At 39.7% G+C, this 27,324-nt stretch overlaps 1 protein-coding gene across 1 annotated transcript; it reads right to left on the reverse strand.

The window, feature by feature from the left end:
* Positions 1-4,362: 4,362 nt before the first annotated feature.
* Positions 4,363-5,373, reverse strand: LOC119648525 (basic helix-loop-helix neural transcription factor TAP). Its single transcript, XM_038050293.1, has one exon. It carries the CDS (start codon positions 5,371-5,373, stop codon positions 4,363-4,365), a length of 1,011 nt encoding a protein of 336 aa, XP_037906221.1.
* Between the last annotated feature and the right edge of the window lie 21,951 nt (positions 5,374-27,324).

The raw sequence follows: 27,324 nt of genomic DNA on the forward strand, positions 1-27,324 counted from the left end.
GACGCTATCTGGAAGGTTAATTTTTTGTTTGAAAACATTGATATGGAATTCGCTTAGTATAAAGTGGAAATGATGTCAAATTATTATTGTTACAGGATATCGGTTGATATCTTATGGTGACGGTTATAATATATATTTTACTATCATGCATTGTGTTAAGCATTTTGTGAACAGGAAATAACTTAAGAATTTTGGTTAGGGTATTCGGCCTGTATTAAATCTTCACTAAGGGCTCTCCCAAATTTCCTTAATTGCTCAAAATGACACCAAAAACTCTAATGGAAAAAAGAAGAACTTTCTGAGTGCAAATTAAAAACTCTTGGCTGGTTTCGATCTTTTCCGGTGAAAAGAAATTTAACTGGATGAGCCCCACGTAAAGTAACAGCATTTCTCAAAAACGAGTTTGAACCCAAACGTGAAAATGGTTCAGACAGGGTTTAGCATTGCTGCCTTCGAAATCTTAAATTCTTGATTTTCGCACATTCATTTAATGTTTAGCACTATAACGCTCGTATTTACATAAGCAGATCGGGTTGGTGTCAAGGTTGAAAAAAAAATTGGGTGGGAACCCCCGTTAACTTAATTCTAGAATAATAAAATTGAAGAAATTGAGTAGTCTGGCATGGAAAAGAAGAAAGAATATTTGGACGCAGGACTGTTCCGTTGCACGTAGCTCGTAATGTATGTATAATGTAACATATATTACGAGCTACAGTTCTGCATTCAAATATTCTTACACCCGAATTGTGTATTTCATAACTGAAGCGCCGAGCTTTCGGATTTCGACTTGTTTTATGTTCCGAATAAGATAAGTACCTACGCTTGATGCGAGGGGGTGGAAAGAGGGGATTTCCCCTGAGCCCGAATTTTTTTTACATAATTTTTACACCGGACCTGGGTTTCCTCCCTAGGTCCCTGTCGGTACCTGCATTCCAATCCGGGGCATAAAGACCAAGAAGTAGTGTTATTAGAAAGTTTCATTCTTTTTCGGGTATGAATACTTTAATTTAACTTAAGGTATGGTAAAAGGACAGAGTTACTCAATCCAATAGACAAGACATTAAAAATCCAGTTTTGATCAACCTGGAATGTTTAAATGGCGGAACACTGGTGGAATTTGCTTTGAATGAATAGGTTTGCGATTAAAAATTCAATAAAACTGTGAAAAATAATATCCAACCAGTTCAATTTGAAAACTACATGACAACTGGCAAAGACCCCGGTGAAAATTATGCCAGGTAGGGTAGAACCGATTCAACAATAGGTGAATATTACCATGATATTCGCGAAGGACCGTTTATAATGGACTAACTTTTTACATTTAAAGAGCTACTCGAAGAATGCTCTGAATTCAACTCAGATTGTTAGTCAAATATGACAGTATCTAACGTGAAATATTGGACTACATCATGCATTAATTTGATATTCTTGAAAAGTTGGTACGTTTAATCTTGCTGACGATGCAAAAAATAGGATGCCACGTAAAGGTATTGGGTAAATTAGCACAATATTTTAATATTCAAGTCAACTACAGATTGCAAGGAGGAGGCGGTCTCAACTCCCTACTGTTTGATTTAGTTCTTCAGTATCTTATCTGAATAAAATTAGACATAAACAGATAAATGCGTTACGGTGACATAAAAAATGTCTATGGAAAAATTGGTTGGTTGTGAAAGGTGTATTCTTAAAAATAACCTATGCAGCACAAGAAATTGGTCTATGTATTAATGAAAAGGAAATGGAATTTTGATGAAACTGCGCAGTAGCAACTCAAATAAGGAATCGAAAGGCACAAAATTCATCAGTGAACGACCAATGAAACTTACTATTCCCAATAATGAAAAGTTGTTTACAGGAAAAACAAGCTTCGTATCTACAAAGCCGAGTTAGTTTACGCAAGCGTAAGCAAAATCTTACAAAATCGTACGCTGCTTTTGGGATTAGATGGGGACTGCTTTTGACTTCAATACAATAATGAACCATATAATCTTTATGACAGTGGATCAGACATGTTCAACGAACGGACAAAAAAAGGATCTAAATGGGTATTTGATGAAACCATAAAAGTAGAGATCTGCAAGGCCTTAAGGGGGTGTTTGGGTATCAAATATGTAGAAGCTACAAAGCGGCAATATGAACTTACGAAAAGTGAACCGTCGAGAACACGATTAATAGCCATAAGAGAGACTCACGCGTGCTCAGGTAGATAACGTTTATATACATATACATTTAGTCATTCCAACCAATACGATATGTGATATGATAAATGTACATCGATGGTAGAAAGACTAGTTTGGGATGAAAGTCGTCACAGCCAATAATAAAAGCGAAAGATTTGAACGGTCTTTTTGTTCGAAAATCACCGTAGTATTACTTCTGAATGTAGTTCTGGAAAATATCGGTGGGGTCAATACAGACCAAAAAACCACAGCAGCGGGCATAGCATCCAGGAAATTCGACGGCAGCTGTCTGGGAAAATACTTTTGCAGGAGAAGAGATTGTTGGAAGGACTCAGAGAGTATGTCACTTTCTATGGTATGATGTATCTAAAAAGCGTATGTCCACTTATTTGTGGCACTTAAAAATCGAAAAATGTAACAAAGGCTATTTAAAGTCAGGAGAAGCAGCGAACGAAGCTGGAACCCGCCTGAAGAGTGGCACCACCAATATAAAAAGGCAATGAAGGAATTGCAAGCAGCCGTTTCAAGAAGTAAAACTGGGCACTCAAAGAAAATATCCAAGGTAGCGGACTTCGAGCCATGGGGTGTTGCGTATAAGGCAGTCATTTTATAAATTAAGGATAAACGCTCAACACGAACGACCGACCTCGGTTTACTGACGGATATTATTAGTACTACTTTTACCATAATTTCCAAGGAAGGCTAACCTATTGCTGTTCACAGGTAAGGTAAGCTATTCCAGTCGATAATAATGTATAACCACATTTTGACGATATAGCTCCCTAAAGGGACAACCGTTGTTGTGGTCGCAGATTATATGGGGGTGATTATCTTGGGACAATACATTAAGAGGCTCGAGATCCTCATGAAACAGGAACTATTTAGCGCTCAAATACCTAGGTACCATAATGGGTCAAAAACTTAAAGCAACATGTAAAGAATGTGGCAACAAAAGATCTGGAGTGAGTATATACGCAGTCCGAGGCAGAGCCGCCGGTTCCTTATCTTCAGGGTTGTTACTGAGATCTTGCTTTGTGTAGCTCTATCTGAGCGCAAGCATTAGACAAATGTCGTATGGGAAAAAAATCGGAATTTCATACTGATTAAGTGCATTGCCAAAATCAAGTGCCTACTGAAGAACACCCGACATGATATATGATATTATAGAAGGCATGGTCCCTATCAGCGACTTGGCCAAAGAGAGTCGACGCTTCTACGAGGCAATATAACAAATACAAAACCTTAAAAGTCGATGTTGCAATCATGGACGAACACGAAAATCTGAGAAACGTCAACCAGGACGAGGTTTCAGAAGTTTTGATGATTTTATGAATTTTACTGTTCTACAGATGCCCCCCCCCATGCCAAGTAATTTTCATGTTAGAGAAGTTAGAAAACTCTTAGGAGAGCTTCCTATATTTCCCTCCTAATTAGGGAACTAAATTTCTTAGAGGTCATCAATAAATTAAAGTGAATTGAATATAAAAAACAGAAGGGGTTCTTTTTTAGGTTAAAATGCTTTTTGCTTTGCAACTACCGCATTTCAGGAACCAGTTGTTTCCTTGTCAGTTCGGGTTCTTCTGAAGAACAGTAGATTGTTATTGTATTGTACTATAGACAGTATTTTACAAACGCAGTATTGACTAATCAATTATTTAAATGAAAATTAAAAGCATTCATGCTGGGAATGCTGATGAAAAAGAGAGAATCAAATTTGCTGCAAGGCTTGTAAAATTTTACAGTTTGCGCGTTGTAATCGTTCGACACAGGATTCCCATAAATGATTTAAAGTTAGATTACGCCTACATGAAAAGTAAGATTGAATAATATTACTCGTCATGACTGTAATAGTATCAAACTAGAATGTTCAAAGGTTTTTGGCAAACCACCAAACATCAAATCGCGGAATCTGCATTGCAAAGAAATTTTAATATATCCAAAATTTTTTAGCGACTTTTACATCCCTATTGTCTCACTGGAATGTTAGCAACTACATCTAATATTATCAGAGTGAAAAGTTTGTTAAGAAATTTGTTAGTGGGAAGATTTCTGGAGGACAGACAGTCTAGCCTTTCTCAAAATACCAATATCATTCTCATAAAACAACTTTCCTGGCTCTAATAACCTTTTCATGATTTCTAATTATTACTTAGAGAAGTTTTCTAAATAAAAATTGTGTTACCTAAAAGTGATGATATTGATCGTAGGTATTAACCATTTGTTCGTTAAAATCCTTCCAGGGTGGCGTCTGTGTATAAAAGCTGCTATTCTGATGATATCCCAACGGTTGTTGGGCTTTTGGAGTTGTTTCTCCTGTTGAGTATTGGCTAGGAAGATGATGTTGCTGATGGTAGTTCCCACTGGTCCTATTTACAGCTGGATGTCCGTGGTATCCGCTGCTTGTTTGCGATGGTGTATATCCTGAATTTAAAGCTGCTTCGAAGGTACTTTTATAAAGCTGATAGTTCTGATGGTTGAAATTAACATTTGGGGTAGCTGACTCTTGCATCGTTATCCCGTATTGTCTCATACTACTATATAAATCGCCTGAAGAAAATTCAGGCCCCATTGGATGATAAGGATTCGGGTTTAAGAAAACCGCATCAAACAACTCTTTCGTAAATCGTTCTCCACTAAGGGTGACACTTTGTAGTTTTTCTAGATCCAGATGTATTGAGCCGCCACTTTCTAAGACTTGCTCCAAGGCGAATATGTAGTTATGCGCGAACCTTAGGGTTTCAATTTTTGTCAGCTTTGTGTCTTCTGGTAAAGTTGGTAAGGCCAACCGCAGTCGCTCTAATGCTTCATTCAATGTATGCATTCGATTTCGTTCACGATCGTTCGCTTTCATTCGTCTGTGTTTCTTTATTCTTAAGATTTGTGTTGGGCTTCGAGCCCGCGTCATCCGGTTCTGACCGACAGCATATTTTCGTTTAGGTTTCGCTTCTGTTTTCTTTGGAGTTGATGTCTGTACGCCGATTTTAGGTGCAAAAGCTTCCTCTGCAGATGAACTTTTAGTATGGGTACTTTGCGGACTTAGTTTGGTCTGGTCATATTGTATTTCGTCGAAGAAGAGCTTCCTTGGAGTATAATTGAATTCCGTTTCGAATGTCTTCTCGAATCCACTATCAAAGGACGAATCATCATGGAACTCGAATGATCCATCATCTAAACTGCTATAACTTGAGGACATGATAACGTAATAATCACTTAAGTATGACTAGACTGGTTTCAAATTTTAATTTTGCTAAATTTTATTTATTTAACTGAATTTATTTTGCACTAAAACTCTCGGTGATTGATCATCGCTAACAGGTCTAATAAATTTCGAGCACCGAATAATCGTTTTGCGTTTATCGTGTGCCGCGTGCCGTTTAGTACTAAATGGGCGCGAACAACGAACAAGTAAATTTATGCAACCCCTGAATTGAAGCGGCTTCGGGCAGGGGATGGTCTACGATTTTGGGCCAATGGGAGTGCGTATATCGAGGGGTGATTGAAATGATTTCCGCTGTCCCTTGAAGCTTATCAGTAACGACTGAACTATGCGTGTACTTCCTCCCAAGTGAGTGCCGCAGGGATGTTCTGAAGGGAGTGTGGACTACCGGATTCAGCGTTTAATAAGTATACTGTGTTGCTTTTGGGTGAGGGCTGCTTGGCGAAAGAAGGTGGTTCACGGTTGGCGATGGGTCCATTCACTAGAAGGAGGTAAGCTAACTATACAAGGACCTGTTGGCTTTTTCGTCGGGTGGGCTATTTAAAGGACACTTGGGGTTGGGTGCGTTAATGGGTGCTGGTAGTACTCTGTCTGAGATGTGTTATGGCGGTTGGATTATGGTTGATATTTGCCTTGTGTAGAAATTAACATGGTAGTTTGATTATGATTGGGTGACGATTCTGAGAGGAATAATTTGTTTTTATAATTGGCTTTTGTCTTGCATAAGATTCTTTCTGCTTTCTGCGTCTTGGTAACTATTATTTTGAATATGATACGAATAATAATGGATTTTTTTTGTGTTCCCGGATGATTTCAATCAATACATGGGTTAAAAAATTAACATATTAACATTATTATTGGATATTATCTACATACATGTACCCTTTTTTCCTGTTGATCCCTCTTTTAGACGCTTAAATGTATAAGATCGCTAATTGATAGCGATTCATTGATTGTATTATATATCTAACATTATCGATATTATAGGTCCCTTCTTTGTAAGTTCTAGTGCATTGATCCTTAAAAATGAAATACCTAACTTAATCATTTACTATAAAAACTGTCTAGTTTCAGTTGACGAAATTCGTTTTCGTAACAATTCTCCTAATTTACCGATAAGGGTAAGATCCAGAAATATAACATGTGCAGATAAAAATTGTTTTTTAATCTTTTTCTGTCATGTCGTTTTGGGAGAAAGAGCAGGATACTGTCAAGACAAGTGATTTACCTCGTGATCCCTGGTTTTATTTAGGATAGTGTTTGGACAGAAGTATCTTCTGATTTACAGTGTCGAAGTTCCAGCCGTGAATTTAGAAATTTGGCGAAAATGTTGTTAAACTCGAGTAGGTTGGAGGTAATGGACCTACGCTTTACAAAGCCGTGTTATGCGGTCAAAGTGTGCGGCCAACCAGTCGCTGACATGACTTTCCAACATTTTGGAACAGGAGTAGAGGAGTGAAATGGAATGGTAATTCCATTCCAGTGCGGTTGTCACTTTTGTGACTGGGATGATGAAAGCCTCTTTCTACAGGTCAGGAAAATGGGTCTATTTGAGGCGCTGGCAAAACAGCTTTGAAACACCAATGAAGGCAAATGAAGTACTTGACAAGGGGTGGGGTAAGGAGGGGAATTATAGGCGATGCGGGGTAAGCTACATCTACTAGCGAGTCGGAAGAAGAGAGCTGAGAGGAAACATAAACTGGGGAAAAGTAGTCGCAGAGTACATGATAGTTAAGGGGAGTTGTAAACCAAAATATTTCAACATTTTTTAAATAGCTGTATCAAATTGGGCCACGTATACGTTTAAGCGCACTTACGAAAATCTGTTAAAATAAAGGTATTAATAATGGGTAGGCTAACTATTTTTTCAAATAACTTCGAATACTTTGTCACACTCTGTAATCCACTGATTGTGCTGTTTTAACAGATTACAGTTTAGCATTCCCATGTTGATGTTTAAGAAACGATATGCGCTTGGCTGTTTTCCATTTCACGTAAGGAGTTCATTCTAAGGCGTTCATAAGGTGCCAAGCACAGGCAGTTCTAATTTTTGCTGCTAATGCTGCTGCGAATGTGAGACCAGAAAGTTTTGAGGTTTCACGCTCCAGTGAGTCTTCAATGTAGGCCTCCAGATATTTGACCAAGGAACGTAGACTTTTGAAAAAAAACGAGGTCACCATAGGACAAAGGACAGTAACTTCTTCCTCGCAGTATGTCTTGACGAAGTGTTGGGTGGACTGGAAGATCAGATAAAATTGTATAGAAGGTGTTGAGAAGCTTGGTCGCACGTTAATGGTGAAAGAAAGTGAAAGCGGAAAGGAAGAGACAGGTGGGTGGAGTTATTGGGGAGGGAGTAGTAGGGCAAGAGAACATAGGAAGGTTAAAGTTGTCACCGAGAATGAAAGGAAGAGATGGGAACAAGATGAGTAGGATTTTAGGACTAAAGATAATCTGTCGAATAAATCTTCATACAGAGACGGGTAGCTATGGCAGGAAAAATATACACAGGCTATGATAAAGGGGCACGCGTTTCGCGGAATGACCGGTACGGTGGCTGAATCGTAGTTGGAGAAATAGGAGGAAAAGATGGTTTCGGCACGGAGAGTGGACTTAACAGCTATTAGGTCAATTTCGCCGATTGCCTTGCCAAGCGCAGCGCATTCTTTGTCAGAATGAAAGTCATAGTAATCATCGAGGAGTTCGGAATTTAAAATCCTGTTATCCAACCAGGTTTCAGTAATGCAGATGACGTGATGCTAGAATCCTAAGGCAGATAACTTGAAACTGCTGCTTGGTCCATAGACCCTTAGATTTTAGTAACAGAGTCTTAAGTTATGAAGTTCGGCAATGCAGGTAGGCGGGCCGGAAATTTCCTCGAAGCTTAGTCCTCTGATAATGCATGCTATGCACCAACGGAGACTTCAGATATAGTGGAGAAGCTTGCTTCCTACGAGCAATTATACGGAGTTCAGGAGAGATTTCCTAAAGGTAATATTGTGATCGTGATGGGTAATCTGAATACCAAGGGGACCTCTGATAGCATCTAGCTTGGAAATGTGATGGGGAAGCACAGTCTTGGCAATCGCACTGATAATTTGGGAGGTTTATGAATTTCTGTAGCTTCTGCCACGTCGTCATCGGTGGCATATTAATCGAGCACGAAGTTTGTCATAAGGTCAACTGGTTTTCAGCTGACTGACATCGGACGAGCAATCAGATTGACTACTTCACGATCAACAGCAGATTTACGAGTTGTCTTTTGGATGTGCATAACAAGAGAGGCGCTAATAACGGGATAACAAAAAGGTCTTCCTCTGATGGTCGCTTGACAGTGGGAACTATCTTGCTGATCGGACGGTAACATTGAGTAATCCACTTGATGTCCATGAGCATTGGACTGCCATAAAAGATGCTCTTTTCTCAGAGTGTCACAAGATCTAGTTGACTGCGGAATCATGGAAGCAGATCGATGAACGGAAAGGATTGAAGGGTCTATTGACCGCCATAAGTTATGGCGAGCGTGATACAATCGAGTTCCGATAAATCCCTGGAAGTTGAACATAATGTACGCTTTGGCAAAAGGGAATTGGTTGTTGCCTTGGTCAGAGAAGCAGAAGATGCCACTGATCGCAATGATTGCAGGTCGTAAAACTTTCGATGCTCCGGCGAAGAACATTAATGGTCGACTCTTCATCCTCGATGTGGAGTAGCTGAAGAGGTAGAAAGAACACATCAACACCACTCTTTATGTTAATCCTTCAAACAGAATATGGCTGCTTGAAGATCTCTCCGCAAAGTTATGCATCGCTGCACCTATAGTTTTTGCAGGTCTTTTACTTTCAATGGTCCGGGAATCTCGGAAATCTGAAACCTTTCCCAAAGAGTGGAAGAAGGGGATGATCGTTAAGATTCCAAAGAAAGGCACCCGGCAATTGAAGGTATATTTGCGTGCTCTTCGCTTTGCAAAGGCAGCTAAAATAGTCATGGGGCGCATCAAAGAACATCTCGAAAGCTTGATTGGCAGAGAGCGGTTGGTTTTCACTCGCCACCCTTCTGCATTGATCACATCGTATGGCTTATGGCTTGATTTGGTCTTCATAGATTTCGGGTACACTTTTCAGAGCGTGTACAGGAAGTGTGTTTGGAGTGCTTTTTGCAGGAGGGGCATTCCGGAGAAACTAATAGCTATTATCAGAATAACATATGATGGTGCAAAATGTCGCGTGCTGCACCGAGGTAAAATCTCAGATCATTATGTCACCTATATTATTTCTTCTTGTTAGCGGTGATGTTCTTCATGCTGCCTTTTCCGGAAAATGTAGAGGAGCTCGGTGCATCATGCCATCTTTCCTCAAACATCTCGACTAAACTGGTGATATCTGTTTGCTCTCTGACCGGTTCATGGACCTTCACCAAATGGCTCTGGGTTTGGGAAGAGACCCAAATAAAGTCTGTCAATTTTTCTATCTAACGTCGATCAATTTTTATATCTAAGAAGCGTAGTTTTTGCCGACGGCGTCACCAAACTGGATTTCGCTCGACGCATTAACAATACTAAATCCGGTTTCGCTGCCTTATCTAAAATCGTGGGCGGAACTGGCAGTGGATAGGTCACATATTTTACACGTTGGTCAACGAACACTTGCTGCGGAACCGTAGACCACTGTGAGCGCTCGGAAAGTCATGCGAGGATTTGAAGAGAATTTCGACGTATCGTGTGCGAGGAGGAGTGGTTGGTGTGCTAGTCCCTTAAACAGGGCTTATAACTTTGAGTTTAATGATATAAAAATGAGCTAATTATCATAAATAATAAAATGAGGTCATTTGCCATTGGGATAATGCAGAATCAGCGAAACCGTTCCGGGATACACTGAAAACATTAAACTCGGAAAGTACTACCCCATGAAGCTTACTCAGCAGACTTGGCTCTTTCCAATTACATTGGATACAGTAAACTCCTACTACACTTTGCCGCAGAATACCATTAATAAATTTTCCCAAACTAGAGTAGTCGATATAAAATGTTGGCTGTATTCGGCGAATAGTTAGTTCTGGCTTTTAGCTCTAGATATTATACCGAAGTCAAGGCTGCGAATAATTTCTATAAGTCGTTGTTTTAAAAATCATTCAAGATAGTAAATAATTCTATTCATCTAGGATGCCACTATGATGTAGGGCTACGCTGTTCAGCATCCGCTACAGCGTATTTAATGTGAATGTTTAGGGAGAGGAGGTGTCGGAGTACGTTGAGAACTTCTGTCATGTCCCTAAATTTTGATTCTAGTTCTTACCAATTTGTGCATTGGAGAATCTGCAAGCTGGGAAAATAGAAGTTTGGTGTACCGCCCTTGCTACACACCGATAGATTGTACTAATAATAAAATCAAAGTATGACTAACCTCTTTCGTTGGTTTCCGAGCTGCCCCAAAGCTATGTCTTTCATAGGTATCGAAGCCTATTAACAGGTTAACTTGCTGCTATGGTGGACGTCAAATGTTACAGTTTCACTTGCGGAGATGATCACGTTGTCCGTTCCCGCCTGCTCTATTTTGACCACGAATAGGTTGTTGGAACTCAAACTTGGACACTGAAAAGCGTGCAGACTCTTCCCAGCGAGGATACATGCTTTTGGTTTGTTCTGATCAGTTTCTCCTGATCAGTGGAATAAATTATAATATTTGCTGGTGGGTTAGGCAACTTTCGAGCCAGGGTTTCTGTATTAGTGCGACGTCGATGTCTTCCTCTAGTAAGAAAACCATTAGATTAGGTGCACCATGAGTGCTGCGGATTTATCTGCGCTACCGTCAGAATGATCTACTTGCGCAGGCTGTTCGTCAGTCCGCGTCAGCGCATCAATCCTCATATCGTCCAACTTGGTTGGCGGCGTCGACTGGATTGAGGTTTTACGGAGTGGAACACTTTTACCTTTGCGTTCCTAACTCCAAACTGCACTCTGTGGTCGGCTTTTCCAGTCTCCAGGCACTCTCCGTTTATACGGAGCAGAAAACGTGAGCAGTTCATCTGATGTTCCTGTGCCCTGATAACCCAGCCGTCCATGGGAACCCGGGGTTTTGAAGGCGCAGTGATTGGTCGAGCTTGCCCTTAACCATGCGATCTTCGGCAACCAGATACGAACGACCGGCGCTAGTTTGTCACTAGTGGAATTACGTTTTCAGTGGTTACTTGGCGTCTAACCCCTTCCGCACTATGTTCCACTCGTGTTGTTGTTTGACTTTGTCTTAAGATCGGGGCGGGGAGCTACACCTTCTGTCCGTTTCCCATGTTGTTATATTCTTTAACAATCGCTTTGTATTTAGCGAGGCCTTTTTCATCCCGCTCATTGATAGTACTGTACCCTTACTCTTCTTAATTTTGCTGTATGCCATTCTGGCACTGTTTTTTGAACAGTGCACCAGTGGACCTCCGCTGGTTGACCCGTGTTCGTTGACCGGTATTTTTATCAGCCGTTGCTATGGAGGGGGCCCCACGTCGATGGTATCGGGTTGGGAGTACTATGGCATCCAGCTTGACGGCACTGAATTCCAAGCTGGAAATCACTAGTCCATCTGCCACCTCGCTCCCGAAAGTTCCTGTTTTATGGCTTCAGTACAGCGGTTTTACGGCTGGCGCGGACTTTATGCCCTCGACGGCTACTGCCTCCTGGCTGGATGACTGCAACTCGTCCTCTGATGATGCGCTTGCCATCACCATTGCTTCTTCTGAAAAACCTTATTAAGATCGATTTAATGTCTGGCTGTCGATCGGTTTGTTTGTCTGCCGGAGTTAACCGATTTACTTGGAACGGGTCGAATCAAATTTCGCGAAACTTGGTGAGAAAGTGTGGTCTGCGAATCCTGTTCACTGATAGCAACGGACTCCATTGTATGTTAGGTTCGAGGGCGATACAAGCGAAAGGGGGGTGAAATTTTTTCACGGAATAAGGTCCTTTGGGGTATCAAATGAAAGGGATCAATTAGTAGTTTTCGAAATTGGAATTGGTGAGGAGTGAGGGCTCAGAATGTGCGCCCCAAAAGTGAAACACGTTTCGTTCAAAGAACCTATCCAGCCGAAATATCTGAAAAAAATTCGCAATACGAAATTGAAGCCTCAAAATACATATGTGTTCAAATAAAGTTAATAATAGCAAATTACTATATTTTAGAAATTTACGCAAAGACCCCCTTAAGTTTCTCCTAGAAGTACAAGGTTGGGCTATCGTATAAGAAATATAATAAGGTACAACTTTGGGAAGTTTGAATGAAATCTAACTATATTACAAAGTTATGGAGGGTCAAAATATTGCGTTTGACGTAAACTTATTGCACTCTAAAATATGTATGACGTCATCATAAAATAAAGTGGGCTTATATGAATGCCGGGGTCCATGGGGCCATTTTAGTTTTCTTTTCGTAGCTTTTTTGGTTATTTGTACATTAGTATGAATTACTTAGGACAGACATCTGTATGTGAATGTATGTGTTAATTAAGTTTGCGGGTAACGTTTGCACCAGTTGTATTTACTTAAAGTACATACGTATCTGTTTGCTTTTGCATGCGTACTTGTACTAGACATATATAAAAGTTCGGAGAATGGAAATGAAAAAGCGGGTTCACTATTGTAAAAATTACTTTATTTTTCTTATTTCAAGAATTCTCTAATTTAAGGATCTCATCCCTTCAGTGGTTTTTTAAAAGATTTGCAAAATATCCGTTTATATCAGCTATTAACTCCTCCTTTGATGGAAATGGGTATCCACGTAAGAATTTTTTAAAGTGTAGGAAGAAGCCAATAGTCAAAGGGAGCTTAAACTCTCGAATAGGGTAGCTGCTGCAACAATTCGAACTTTAATTTCGTGATTTTAACTATGGTTTTGTGAGCAGGTGCATTGTCTTGATGCAAAATTACTTTTTTTCTGCAAATACCCCTTTTCTTATGAACTTTGATATCAAGCGACTTCAAAATGTTACAGTAATAATCTTGGTTTATTGTTTTACCAGTTTGAAGGTACTCCACTAATGAAATTATTTAGCATTCTAAGACACTGATGCCCCCGTGCCGAAAATTCAGGTGGACCCCACTCCATGGTGATGAATTGACGCACAATTTTTTTATTTTCCCTCAAGCATTGGTCGCTGAAAAAGTCGCATTCGGAGGAGTTCCGCGCATAGCTTTCTGAAACCTAAAATGTCACTTAAGATATCGTTTCCACTGCCCGCTGAGATGCCTACGGCTTCCACTAATTACTCCTGCGTCACTAGCTGTAAACAAAGACATAAATGCCAGATGGAGTTGAAATTCAGGGAATGCTTTAATAACAGATGGAAAGTTAAAATATAATCAAAACCGTACTTCCAATATCGAAGCATAGGTAGCACTCCGCGAGCTTTTTGATATACCAAGTATATGTATTCATCTGTATGCCGTAATAGGTAACTTTTGTTTATTTGGGATGGACACAATATTTATGTCTTTAATATGTATGTACATATATACATTTGGAGTTTAGCAATTAATGAAGGGATATTCTGTATTTTTAGCTATGTACGAGTGGAAAACAGTGCATAGAGAGTCCTCATATAAGATGAACACAAAACCTTTATACTCGAAGAGCCCAGCTTCCGGTATCCCGACTTATTTTTGTACTTGTTTGAGTCCGTGCCTTGGTTCCCTTGTACGGAAAACCTGGCTAGCTTGGCCACCTGGGTAAGGTTCTTACTTGAAACTGAAGGTGCCTAAGATATTTATAGTCGCATAATTAAGACCAAGCTTGACATTGACCATGCTCCCTCTGGCGTACGCTATTCCCCCTTGGCTTGGGGTCCTGTTGGTACCTTTTCCAGTGTAGGGAGGAAGATCCCCGGGCTTCTGCTTTCGCTCATCCCCCCATCAGATCTGCTTGCCCCTAACACATGATCAGCAGGGAAATAAATCCTCGCATTGAAGTAATAAAAACTTGTTGTTTCTTTTTTGTTGGTGTTGGTATTTATTCTTGCAAATACCGATATTTCGGGAACCACTTGTTCCCTTCATCAGTGCTAACAAAAACTTGTTAATTAATCGTTGGAAACACCGCATAATTTCACTCTGAATAAATCCTCGCCATGAGCCAACCTGCACCTCGGCACAACACACTCTTGGCCCGTCCGAACATGGTTTCATGCGGCCACGAGGCGGTGGTTTTTCTTATTTTACTTTCACATTCAATCGTTTCGGGGACCATGTGCCTCCTTCACCAGTGCTAATACCTAATTAATTAATCTCTCTAGGCAGATTTACTTAATTCAGTTATATATTTCTAATCTTGTTGGGTAAAACGTTTAGGAGAGTACTGCTTTTCTTATGATTTAACCACTTGCTTTTGTCGCCGGGGCCTTAATTCGATGAAAAACCTAATCAGAAGCTATCACATACACATGCAAGTAAATCTGAATCGACGAATTCACTAGGAATAAATGTGGTGCATTCTAGGCAAATAAATAAAATTCGATTCGCTGCATCTGCAAATATTTTTTTAGGTCAGATCACAAAAGCAATGGAACGGGTTACGTAACCCTATCAATATTTCAAATAAAAATTTACACCCCTTTGAGGTCTTATTAAAGCGAAAAATGTTCCGATTAATTCGATATTGCGAAAAATTTCTTTTTATGATTTCAATCCATTAAATGTTTGGTACGTATCAAATTTCAGCCGATTCGCGTAAATTCTTCCCTCAGTTCGTTCACGGTATTGGAAGCTAGATGAGAAAATTGCGAGTTTTGGAATATCATCGAGGAATTATGGATAAGCGGAAATGGACAAGTTAAGGACAATCGCATTGCGGTGGATAAAAATTTCATTATCCGGGACTTTTGCATAAAAGCATACAGTGCGAGTGTGTGTTCATTCTTGTTAAATTTGACGCAACTCTTTTCGTCCTTTACAATCTTTTTTCATTCTAACCAGATAAGATTATTCGAATAGTGTAATATCTTCGGAAACTTCGGAAATCATTACAATTCAAAATACAACTGGTCGATTACTAACCCCTTGTTGTAAAGGATTTAGGAATTCGCTCTGGTTGTTGGTATCCGCTTTTATTGTACTTGAACCCTCTCATTTTTTATCCTTCTACAAATTTTACAGTATATCAATTCCGCACAGGGTTATTTCAATTTAAGCCGTTCAATCCGATGTGAAGCGAGTCGTGTTTTTGCCTACCCTTTCAGACCATTCGTTGTAACAAATCGTGTTTTAGTGTTTCATGTTCGGAAAGTGTAACAAACTTGTGTCGAGATGACATTTAGCAGAGTTTAATCCTTAAAATCGCCTAAGCTAATATTTAGGGGATTAGAATTTAGGATGCTATTTTACTTTTTAAAACTATGTGTAAACGTTTGGTTAGTGTGACATGTTATGTGTGATGTATTTATTATGAAGAGTTTGTGTCAGTCTTTATTCTTGGAGTATGCATGTTGTTTTCATCACTAGAAAAAATCAATAGAGTTTTGTCCTTTGTATAGATTTTGTTATCATTTTGACCACGATTTCCTTTCCTTGATTTAAAATCCTGATGAGATCCGTCTATATATGCGAGCTTCTTTCGTATATTAATACGCTACGCATTCAAATATATCATAGCTGGGGACACATCGGATTGAAATAGCATGGAATTGGGAGCCCTAATTTGCTCCCCAAAACGATAGCAATCTCTCAACTAATCAATCACAATTCATTTCATACAATATGTCAATTACGGGGACAGTTGAAATTTACAATAGTTTACCCAGGTTTAACTTCCGACACATCTCCTAGATACTAATGAACATATGTATGTCGGTCGATTATCAATGGAATAGATCCACCTCCTATTTGTCGAGTTACTAAAGTAGTTTCGTAGCCAATATAATAAATTAGCTGTCGTGGTAAAGTGATTGTAGTAACTTGCGGCTGTCTCGAAAAATTTGAATGTCCCACGCAATATTTACTTATCCTCGAGAATGGACTGAGTGCAAGTTAGGAACTGAGTGATATATGATACCATGACTGGAATTGTGTTTATACAGAACCTAGTGTTATTGGGGTTAATTGTGAATTATGAATGGAATAAAGGTGTTTTTAGTGAATTATCGCCTTCGACCTTGTTTCAGAAAGAAATTTCTGTGCAGATGTTTTCCGTATGCATAGTTTCCAGATATGAAAGTTATCAGAGAGATTGAATAGAAAATAAATTCTTTGTATAGAAATTATTGTAGTTCTGATTCCGATTTTTAAGGTTTTGTCCGAAACAAAACCTTATTAGAATCGATTCCATGTCTGTTCGTCACATGCAATTCATTTGGAAACGGCTGAACTGATTGTCACGAAATTTGAGTTGAAAGTGTAGTCTGCGAATCCCTTTACAAGATAAGACCGCGCTCCCTATACATGCGAAAGGAAGACACAAAAATTTTTTCTCACGATATGGTATTATTATTATTATTCTGTTAAGGGAAAGTGGCACCGCATCCTTAAAGAACTATTGTGCCCCTTTTACTTGTTATAGTGTACTTATTGATCATAGTATCTCAAGTAAGCCAGCTCTTTCAACTTTGCATCTGGTATTAAGTGTTCTCCCAGATGCCTCGACCTACTTTGCACAAGTACCGGACATTGCCCGAGGGCGTGTATAGAGGTTTCGTCACACTCCTCACAAAACCTGCAGGCAGTGTCTGTAGATATCCCTAGCTTCCCTAGGTGATAGTTTAGCCGACAATGACCAGTGAGAATGGCCACTATGATTCGGAGGTTCTTTTTGGTGAGGTTTAAGCAATCCTTTGTACGCATGGGTTCGTATCCTCCAATAAGCACCCTGGACTGCTCCATCCCTTTTAGGCCCACCCAGTATAGTTCCCTCAACCGATCCTCTTCATTTCTGAGAGTCTTAGCCATGAAATCGTTGCCGATTCCACAGAAGGGTTCTGGGCCGGGTGAAGGCGTCCCTGCTCCCTTCTTTGCTAGTTCGTCCGCTGCCTCGTTGCCTTCCAACCCAGCATGGCCTGGAACGCAAAGTATCCAGACCTTTTTGGACGAGCCGAGTGTATTCAGTCTCTCAAGGCATTCCCATACCACGCCTGAAATATGCGATTGCACCTGCCCATTGGTTCGAAGAAAATTTTCCTTGAACCAATGACACCGGCACCCGCTCCCCCTGCTGTGAGGGATCCGTCAGTGTACCAAGTAATCAGCTGCTGGTTTAAGCTGTATGTCGCAGCCATGCTTTCCCAGTTTGCCTTGTTACTCCAACGTTGTCAGGTTATCCCTTGGTATCAGTAATTCGGGATACCGCCAAAAAAAAATATCACTCTTGCTTCGATTGAGGCAGCTCCCCGATTCGCTGATACTTCCGGCCATCCTGAATATTGCCCTCCTTGCCTGCATCTGTATGTGCAGATGGAGAGGGGTTAATCCTAAAAGGTCCTCCAGGGATGCCGTTGGGCATGTCCTCATTGCCCCACTGATACACACGCAAGCCAGTCTTTGGAGCTTGTGTTATTCCCTAGGTTGTGTGCTAAGTTCAGTCCTTTCTGCCCAGATTACCGCTCCATAGGTAATCATTGGCCCTACTATTGCAGTATTCGGGATGCAACCCCATTTTTTTCCTGCTATGTACCTAAAAGTCAACAGAGCACTCGTGGCTTTCCGAGAGGTGTCTTCCAGAGTAATTTTTGGTCTAGCGTAATTCACAATTATTTGACCTTTGTTTCTCGTTTCACCTCCATATCATGAAATCTTATCGCTCCCAGGTAATCAAGCTTACGTTTCCTAGTGAATGGTATTATGGTGGTTTTGGCTGGATTGATCCACAGTCCTAGTTTCTTGCACTAGCCACTAGTAACCCTTAGTCCAGTTTAGATTCTATCACATAGGGTATCATATTTGCGCCTACAGATTAAAACAATGTCGTCCGCGTAACCCTGGACTTGTATTCCCGTATTTGTTAGCACGTCCAGGAGTTCGTCCACTAAAATACTCCACATCAGCAGCGGTAGTACCCCGCCCTGTGGATAACCTTGAATAGTATGTCGGTAGTTCTATTTGTCTGATTTCTAGCATTTTGCCCATCCAGAATGCCGACTCCCTTGCGACTCAGGGCATCTTGTATCTCTGTGTGCGATGTGTTGTCGAATACTCCGTCGATATCCAGAAACGCACACAGTGCTATTTCTTTTGTTTCTATGGCATCCCGTAGCATATTTGTCAGCTGATACAGAGCTGTTTCAGTTGACCGTCCTGCCCGGTAAGTGTGTTAATATTGATGTAGAGTATTACGCTTTAGAACGTTAGTTCTAATATAGTTGTCTGCGACCTTCTCCATCGTTTTGAGTACGAACGATGTTAGCCAAATTGGTCTGAAAGATTCAGGGTAAAAAGGATCCTTTTTACCCGCTTTCGAAATAAAGACCACTTTCGCCCTTCTCCATGCCCTTGGTAAGTATCCCAGTGCTATTCTCCCCCTTACCACCCTCATAAGAGACTCTAAGATAATTTCTAGGTCTCTCTGGATTAGTGCTGGGAAAATGCCATCTACTCCGGGAGATTTTAGTGGTTTAAAAGTTCCCACTGCCCACCTTAGCCTAGCTTCTCAACATACCTCTTTTGTTAGTTTCCAGTTCTCCTTGCTTCTCCTTTTATTCATTGTTGGGATGTCAGGCAGAATGTTGTCGCCTACCACTGTGCCGTAATGAGTTCTGGAAAGCAGGTTTACCCTGTCCTCCTCATTCTCGGTAAATGCCCCATCTTCCTTCTCCAAACGGACAGAGGATATTCCCCCGTCTTTGGCTACAGCCTTGTAAAGCCTGCTTGCTTCTGTGATCTGTTCGATCCCTTCCCTGATCGCGTTGCTATACGCAGTCAGGGCATTTTTGTACCCGGTTTGTTTTGCCCAGTTGAAGAGTTTTCGTGCCTTTGTTCTCATTCTGGCCAGGTTTCTGTTTCACCTTGGTACATCCCTTGATGACTTAACTGTCTTAACTGGACAGCTGGCCTCATATGCGTCAACGACGAGTTTGTTGAGGTTTTCCACTATTGTTTCTAGTTCCAGCTCGTTCTTGATGTCAACGCACCCTTGAAGATGGGCAATGTTGTTGCTCAAGTGCGTTGCATAGGATTCCCAATCCGTTCTCCTGGGATTCCTTATTATTCTTTTTATTTCGGAGTTACCCTCAATGTCGAATCTGATTATCCCACAACATGGTAAGTTGGGATATCAAATGAAACTGTTCAATTTGTGCTTTTCGAAACTGGTTTTATATTTGATATCGCGTGTAACGTAGGGGAGTGAGGGCTCAAAATATGACCCCCAAAAAGTGTAACACTTTTTGTTCTGTCAAAAAAAAAATCACAGTGATGTATCTGAATCTAGGCCTCAAATACATTCCGTTCCGATATGCGCAAAGTTAATAATAGTCTATTACCATATTTTGAAAATTTATACGGAAACCCCACTTAGGTTCATGCTAGAAGTACAAAATTGAAACGCAAAGGAACAGAGACAATTCATTATGGACGAAACCGTCAGTCATCTGTTTTGAAGAACTTCGGTATTTAACCCAAAAAAGAGGGGTCTGTGAACCACAAGAAAGGAACTAAGTTGCTTCTCAAGTGGTCCGGTCCGTCATTAAGTAGATACTGGCTCAGAACTCCCTGCATCCCCAACAGAAACATTCATTTCGGCTTAGTTTAGGTCTGAGCATGCAATGGATTTCACTTTAATATAATCCGCGCTTATGTTGTGTTTGCGATTACATAAAAATGAAGCATTTTCAGTGAGGCTGGTCTCTGGATAGAGGTAAGACAGCGTCTGATGAGTTACCACTACCCTGAACGAAACCGTCAGTTAACTTTTTTAGGAAACTATTTATAAAATGAAATGTTTCGAAGATCCTCCCTCCTCAATATTTCAAAAGGACAATTATTTTGAATGCTGGCCTTATTCCAATCGCTTTACAATTTTCTTTGCAGGCTTTCTCCTATTTTCTGCAGTTAATTTTAGCGTCTTCCTTGTAGTCCTTGCGGAGATTACCAACTTTCTGTCACAATCTATTCTTTTGTTCGGCGCGATAGTGGTTGAACAGCTCCAAGAATTGATGGTTTTCGATATCTCGTCTCCGGACCCTCTTGTTTCAGAAGTAATATCCTATTTTTCGCCAATTTTATTAGAAAAGTTAGTACCTGCAACACATGCAATTTCAATTAAAAATCCGATAACATTTACAAAAAAAAAAAAAATAAAACTGGCCCTTCTGGGGGTCAATTCTAACCATAAAATTTTTCGTATAAGTAGTAGTTTTCGAGTTATTCAAGCATGTCGTTTTTTCATCGAAAAAATGCATATTTTTAATTATAACTCGGAAACCATCCATTTTGTGTAGAAATGATGCTAAGCCGAAACAAAACATACTGAATAACAAAAATAATGAATATTTTTTTCACCTTCAAGGTCGAATAACGCAAACCCACCAGTGGAAATTGAACTAAAGCTTTTTTGAAGTGCCTGAGAAGACCTGTAAAATGAGGTATGATAGAAGCCAGTGGGATAAATAATAATGGAGCTATGATTAGAATAATGTAATTACCTGCATTTCTGATATAAAAATCAATAAAAACAAAACCTGGTTTTCATATATAAATTGAAAGTAAGCTAAGTCCCTTGAGAATCTACTGTATTTGAGCCTTGCAAAATTCTCAAAATTTGGTAGATTTAAAGTGCTTAGTATCGGAGAAAAAAATATTTATTTAAAGAAAAAATTAAAAAAAGATATTTAAATCTCAAAAAATAAACAAGTCGGGAAACCGGAAGCTGGACGCTTCAGGTACGAAAGGTTTTGTGTATTTCTTAGTACGTAGCACGTAATATATCCATACGTTATGTGAGAGTATCCACTTTCGGGTGATATTGACATTCAAAGTCTTGAATTTGCACTGAAGCGACAAGTTTGAGATATTATAACTTTGTTAGTAATAGTGCAATTTCCACCAAACTTGGTAAGATCATGCTCTATATTATAGCCTATATCACTGCAAAATTTCATGGTACTAGGATAAACTTAAGGGGGGTTTCTAACCAATTATAAAAAATTCTAGTAATATACTATTATTAACTTTGTTTAAACAGATATCGGCATGGAAGGTATTTTGGAGGCCAGGCACCATATAGTGGCAGCCTCCTGATTTTTCAGATTTTTCGGTTTGGTAGTTTCTGAGAATGGCCCCCTTAAAGAAGTGATTACTTTCAGCCCTCCCTTTCTCCCCACCCTTCCAACGAATGTCAAAGCTAAGATCGGCTTTGAAAAGTACTAATCGAGACCTTTAATTTGATACCCCACATGAAAAATTTTACACCCTCCTTTTGCATGTATGGGGACCCCCCCCTTAAATTCGACGTAAAAGGATGTAATTCACTGTATGCGTGAGCGTTCACAGTTCCCACCTTTCTACCAAATTTGGTGTCAATCGCTATAACGGTCTCCGAGAAAAATGCGTGTGACGGACAGACAGACAGACAGTAAACCGATTTTAATAAAGTTTTGTGTTTACACAAAATAATAAGGTTTTGTGTTTACACAAAATAATAAGGTTTTGTGTTTACACAAAACCTTAAAAAGACCGTGCTTACTCAATTTTTAGCTAGAAAATACCACTTTTGAACATTTTCACTATCTTTTTTATTGAAAAAGCTAAACGCACATCAGAGCTATGTAACTTTTGTTTCTTATGCTATCCTCTACCACCACCCTAAATTTCATCTAAAACTACATATCTTGACTGAAAGAATTCTGAGGTACTGCGCTTTTGTATTCAGAAACGCTTAGTGGTAGCGGACGCAAATTCGGTGTCGGTCTCTTGCTTATGATTATCGTAAGATGCACTGTTATGACTTGGGAACCAGTTTATGGTAGGATCTTGACTAAAGGATTCTAGTCCTAGTTAGAGAGCATTACAATTGTATAGTGCTACGCCTCAGCCAATAAAAGAGATCCTCGAGAGTCTGCGAAAAAAAGAAGAGCGGGAAAAATCGCGGGAAGGTGAAATTAGTGCCCATTCCTCTGAAAGTAGCATGTGTGTGTCTAGTAAGGACCCTGGGAAAGAGGCGCATGCTAGTTACTATACGTAAGGGCAGTGTCCAGAGCACAGTGTTGCCACTTATTGGGTTGGAGGCGCTCCTGCAGTGCCATAGTCGGTCGAAACAATGTTATATATGGTATGTATGGTTGCCCTTTCCCCCTTGGTGCAGTATAGTGCGTCAACTACAACTATGGGCCATCTTTCGCGGTTATCTGAAATGTGCTTTCAGGTTGTGAAATTTCCTCTGGAGTTGCTGGTTTTTCTTCAACAGTCTCTCTTTTTGCTGTCACAGGCTCCGCAAGTTACGAGGCATTTGTTCTTTTGTGTTATTTTCAAAATTTTTTTTTATCCAAGCTGAATTCTGCTGTCGCTTGTCCGACACGTACGGTCGCCTGTGGATATTATCAGCTGCGATAAACCTTGAAGTCTAAGTGAAAATTCAAAATACTCCGCAGGAAGTCCTGACTCGCATCAATGCAAGGCGCAAGAGTTGCTCGGGATGTGATCAGCCTCTCTGGCGATTCCAAATACTTACGCTTGCAATAAATATAGTGGCTGAGACAGAAGAGCTCCCAGAACCATGTCGATGGCGACGCAACCTGCGGCACACAGAACCTAAATTGAAACAATTTTTCTTCAATTTACACTTGGGATCACCACTTTATACTTTATAATGTAATTAATAAATTACAATTATGTAAATTACAATTATGTAAATTACAATTAATGTGTAATTAATTAATAAATTTCATTCTTGTTATTTTTCCCACGGTCATTCTGACTGCAGAATGACTAGCCCGGCCCCTACGCCGCCCGTGGTTGTCATGTTACTACCAACAGGTAGGCGAGCTACTCAGGCGGATGAGTTTTGAGTTGTTTAGTCGTTAGTCGAAGGTTGTCTTGCACTATTTTGGTGTGGAGCTGCGATGAATCTCTGCTAAGTGGCTCCACACTGCAGTGTCTCCACATGCCTTTGACAGATGTTGGCGAACATTTAGTGGCTTCGAGTGACAATGGGGATAGCAACACTAACACAGAACAGTTTCAATTTGATAATGGTGTTAACATAACTGCATTTCCAGATTTTGGACAAGTCAGTCAAAGCGGATCTGGTAATGCGTTGGGCAATATCCAGTTCGGTGCCACTGTCGGTAGAAACCACGCTTCCTAGAAATATAAACTGATCGATGCTTTCGATGCCCTGCCCCTTAATGCAGGTAGGGAGAGTGCGGTGAGTCATAATACTGAAAACTTTGGTTTTATTGGCGTTTATCTTCAGTCAGACTTAATTCACCTCTTTTACCAAATCCAGAGCCATTTATTCAGAAACGATGGCCCGGTGAGAGAGCGAACAGATGTCATCAGTGTAGTCGAGATGTTTGTGGAAAGATATCATGGTACATTGAACTCCTCCACTCCAACTCTTCTTGAAAGAACGTCACCGATAATAAGAAGAAATAATATAGGTGACAGCATACAATCCTTGCGATCTCCGCTTTGGGCTTCAAATTCCTCTGAGATTTAATCACAGGGTGGCTGGCTTAGTTCGTTGCTCGCAGAACGTCATATGGTCCGCAGAACGGACAGTTCTTATACGTACTTATATGCCAGGACCCAAGAATGCTGATCTCTCGTAAAACAGTCTATAGAGGATGTTGTTTTGAATGAAAGGTATTAATATTTAGTTTATATAAAGTAATTGATCCCTGCAATTTTTTGGTTTCTTGCACCGGGTCTTAGGCCATTTCAGGATGCTTATTATATGTTTCTTGACTTTTTCCATATTAAAATTATGGGGAGTGGGAGGGCAAATTTTGAAAGCCGATACTGGTTGTACTGTTGAAATAGCTTTTGTTGCATATTTTCTTTTGTGTATTTCTACAGCCCAACTATTGGAGGTAAAACAGCGAATTGCTTTTAAGGTGAATCGAAGTTTCGAAAAAGCTCCCTCCCTCATGTATGTCAATCCTGCCAATTCTTGATAGTGAAGAATTTTCACAAAGTGATAACGAAAACGAACATCGTGTAGTATTGTTCTAGCCTATAGAAATACATTCCTGTATTTGCATGTCAGGCAAAGGTAATTCAAAATAATATTGCGTAGCTACATAATTATATATCAAAGGCCTCCGCGTAAATCATCCTAACATTCTATTCGACAGTGATTAATTGGTTGCTTTCCCGATGATAGTGTCACTTGTTAATGTCCAAATTTACATGCTCCTCTGTAACATGTCAGGGTGAATAAGCTATACTATTTGCTTAAGATGAGTAAATGACAGTATTAACGCAGATGGAGACTTTTGGCTTATTGATGTTTTCCGCTGGAACTTTCTTTGAAATTTCCATTTTATGTCCTCTGAGTGTAGTTGTTGCCGTTTTATGGTGAACATTGTGCGAGTGATACTTAGATAATACGTACAATTTTAATCTAAAGCCTGCGTGGGTGGTGTGGTGGTGGTGTGATTTTTTTGGTCGTAAGTTGAGGGGGTTCCGTATATATGAATGCACAAGAGGTGACTATTGTCAATCATGAGGGCAGAGCTATAAACCATTTTGCTTAAATTGGCGACAATTGACTGTTTTGGTTCGCCCACGCCTCAGTGCACCTCCACCGGATTGAACTAGCCATGAGTTGGTACCCCACAATGCTACCTAGTTCGGGAATGTCTTACAACCGGCCGGGCGGGATTTCCACTGAAATAGGTCTGGAAACGCATATATCTCATGGAATCAAGACCAAAACTTTAACGTCTTGGCCGCGAAATGAGAAAGGCCGAGAAAATATAGGTAAGAACCTCTCTTATCATTTGCATATCTTGTCCCAAATTTGTGGAGTATATCTACCTCTGTGAGTTCAGTCTTCAGATTTCAATTAATATTTAACCCAGGAGTGGAGAAAGGAGGTTGTCGTCTTGAAAATCATATTCCTAAAAGTGGAGAAATACTCGTTATGTACGTTGTTGTGTTTTTTCAGTAATGTGGGCCTTTCCCTTCGTTCAGTACTGTCCCCATAGAGGTCTTTTATAGGTACAATAAAATAATGCGACCTACAATAGACTGGAAAATCAAAAAACACCTCTTCAATGCGAGCGGATTCCATTGGATAGTTTGTATTCGGGGTAAATGACTGTATGCGAACGAAGCTTCTTTGATACGTCATCCCAGTGATTTAGCTTGACTTTACTGTGCTACTAGGGGCTTTGAAACAGTAGATAACTTAATCCTCATGTTCGTGGTATCCAGATGAGCACTGACGCTAACAACAACAACAAACGAAAAGGTAAACTGGTGCATCAGGTACATCTCCGCAATATGACAGCGAGAATTATATAAAATAGTTATACGCACATACACATATAATAAGCACATATCCATATTAGACGCATTTTCAGATTTTCTAAACCAATTCCTAATTTTCCGAACTAATTTTAGAACTTTCCAAACTGACTCCAAGTCAATTTCAAAATCGGATTTTTCCATTTCCAAATCAGAATTTTTTGAATATTTTAGTATGAAGTTCAGATTTTTTTCAAAAAATTCCAGCTCCATCCTTATCCAGTGGTAAAAACCTAGTATAAAACTTGATACCCAAATATTGAAAAAACGTTGAATTGGAAATCGAAAAGTGTGAATTTGAAGCGGAAAATTCTGAAATTAACTTGGAAAAGTTTGAAATTAATTCGGAAATTTCTGAAATTAGTTTGGAAAATTTAGAGTTATTTTGGAAAATTCTAAGGTTGACTTTCAAAACCTATATGCAGCACAGTCAAACTCAGATATGGATAGGCGACAACAATATTCGACTAACTGACTGGGAATGACTTAATAATGGTGAAAGGCGGTTCCAAACCCACCAAAATGCTTAAATTGCCTGCTCTATTACGATTTTTGCAATTACAAACAAATAAATGAAATATTACCTCGCTTAAATGGTCTATAACAAGAATAATACATATTTTGGTAATAATTATTGCAAATTATTGTAAACGAGGTTCCTGAGAAGAACCAATAGGTAATAAATTATATTATACAATTTTTGATAATATTTATTTGGTTTACATAGACTGTTTTAGGAAGCTTCACCACGGTTATATACACTGCTACTCACAACAGCATAATGCCTTGTCTCTAGTATAGTTACTGAATATCAAATATTAAACGTAAAATAAAGATTCTCATTACATCTTGGAATCGAGTGGATGAAGAGGGAGTATTAGATGATTTTATTTCATCTGATGCTTCATTAAACACGCAAATCCATCCTATCACCTTTTAAAAGTCGTTTTATTTTTTTTTTTAATTTTTGTATTTATAAGTATAAGTTTTGCTTTTATAAGTACTACGTTAAAATTTCATGAAGATCCGAATAGTACTTTTATAATTATAATGATTTTTGGGAGCCATGAACATTGATTCCTCAGGATGTAAGATTGAATTCAAGTCAGAACACCAGTCCAACATGGAAAAAGAAAGGCAGTACAACGGAATGTTCAAATTATCTTCCGATGGGATATCCTCCCATATCATGAAGATTTTTGAAAGCTTTCTTGACAAGCGCCTTCGCGAAATCGTTCAGATAACCAATCAATGAATCAAGTTGAATTTCTCAAAAACTGTGGATGTTCTGACGTAATACACGCTGCGTGGTTATTCATGGAGAAACATCGCCTGTTTACATTGCATTTTCGGATCTATAGAGGACGGTTGACCGTGTGCCACATGTACTCATCTGGTATGCTCTACGACAACTCCTAGGATCAGAGAAACTCGTGCGCTGAGTTAAATTACTCCGCCATAATTCGAAAAGTAAAGTTCGAAGTATGGCGTGCATATCAAAA

The sequence above is a fragment of the Hermetia illucens genome, chromosome 2 (assembly GCF_905115235.1).
Source record: "Hermetia illucens chromosome 2, iHerIll2.2.curated.20191125, whole genome shotgun sequence".
In the NCBI taxonomy this organism is placed as follows: Eukaryota; Metazoa; Arthropoda; class Insecta; order Diptera; family Stratiomyidae; genus Hermetia; species Hermetia illucens.

What these genes read in the sequence shown, in the direction of transcription:
- LOC119648525 (XM_038050293.1), bottom strand. Translation starts at nt 5,373, where the DNA reads ATGTCCTCAAGTTATAGCAGTTTAGATGATGGATCATTCGAGTTCCAT.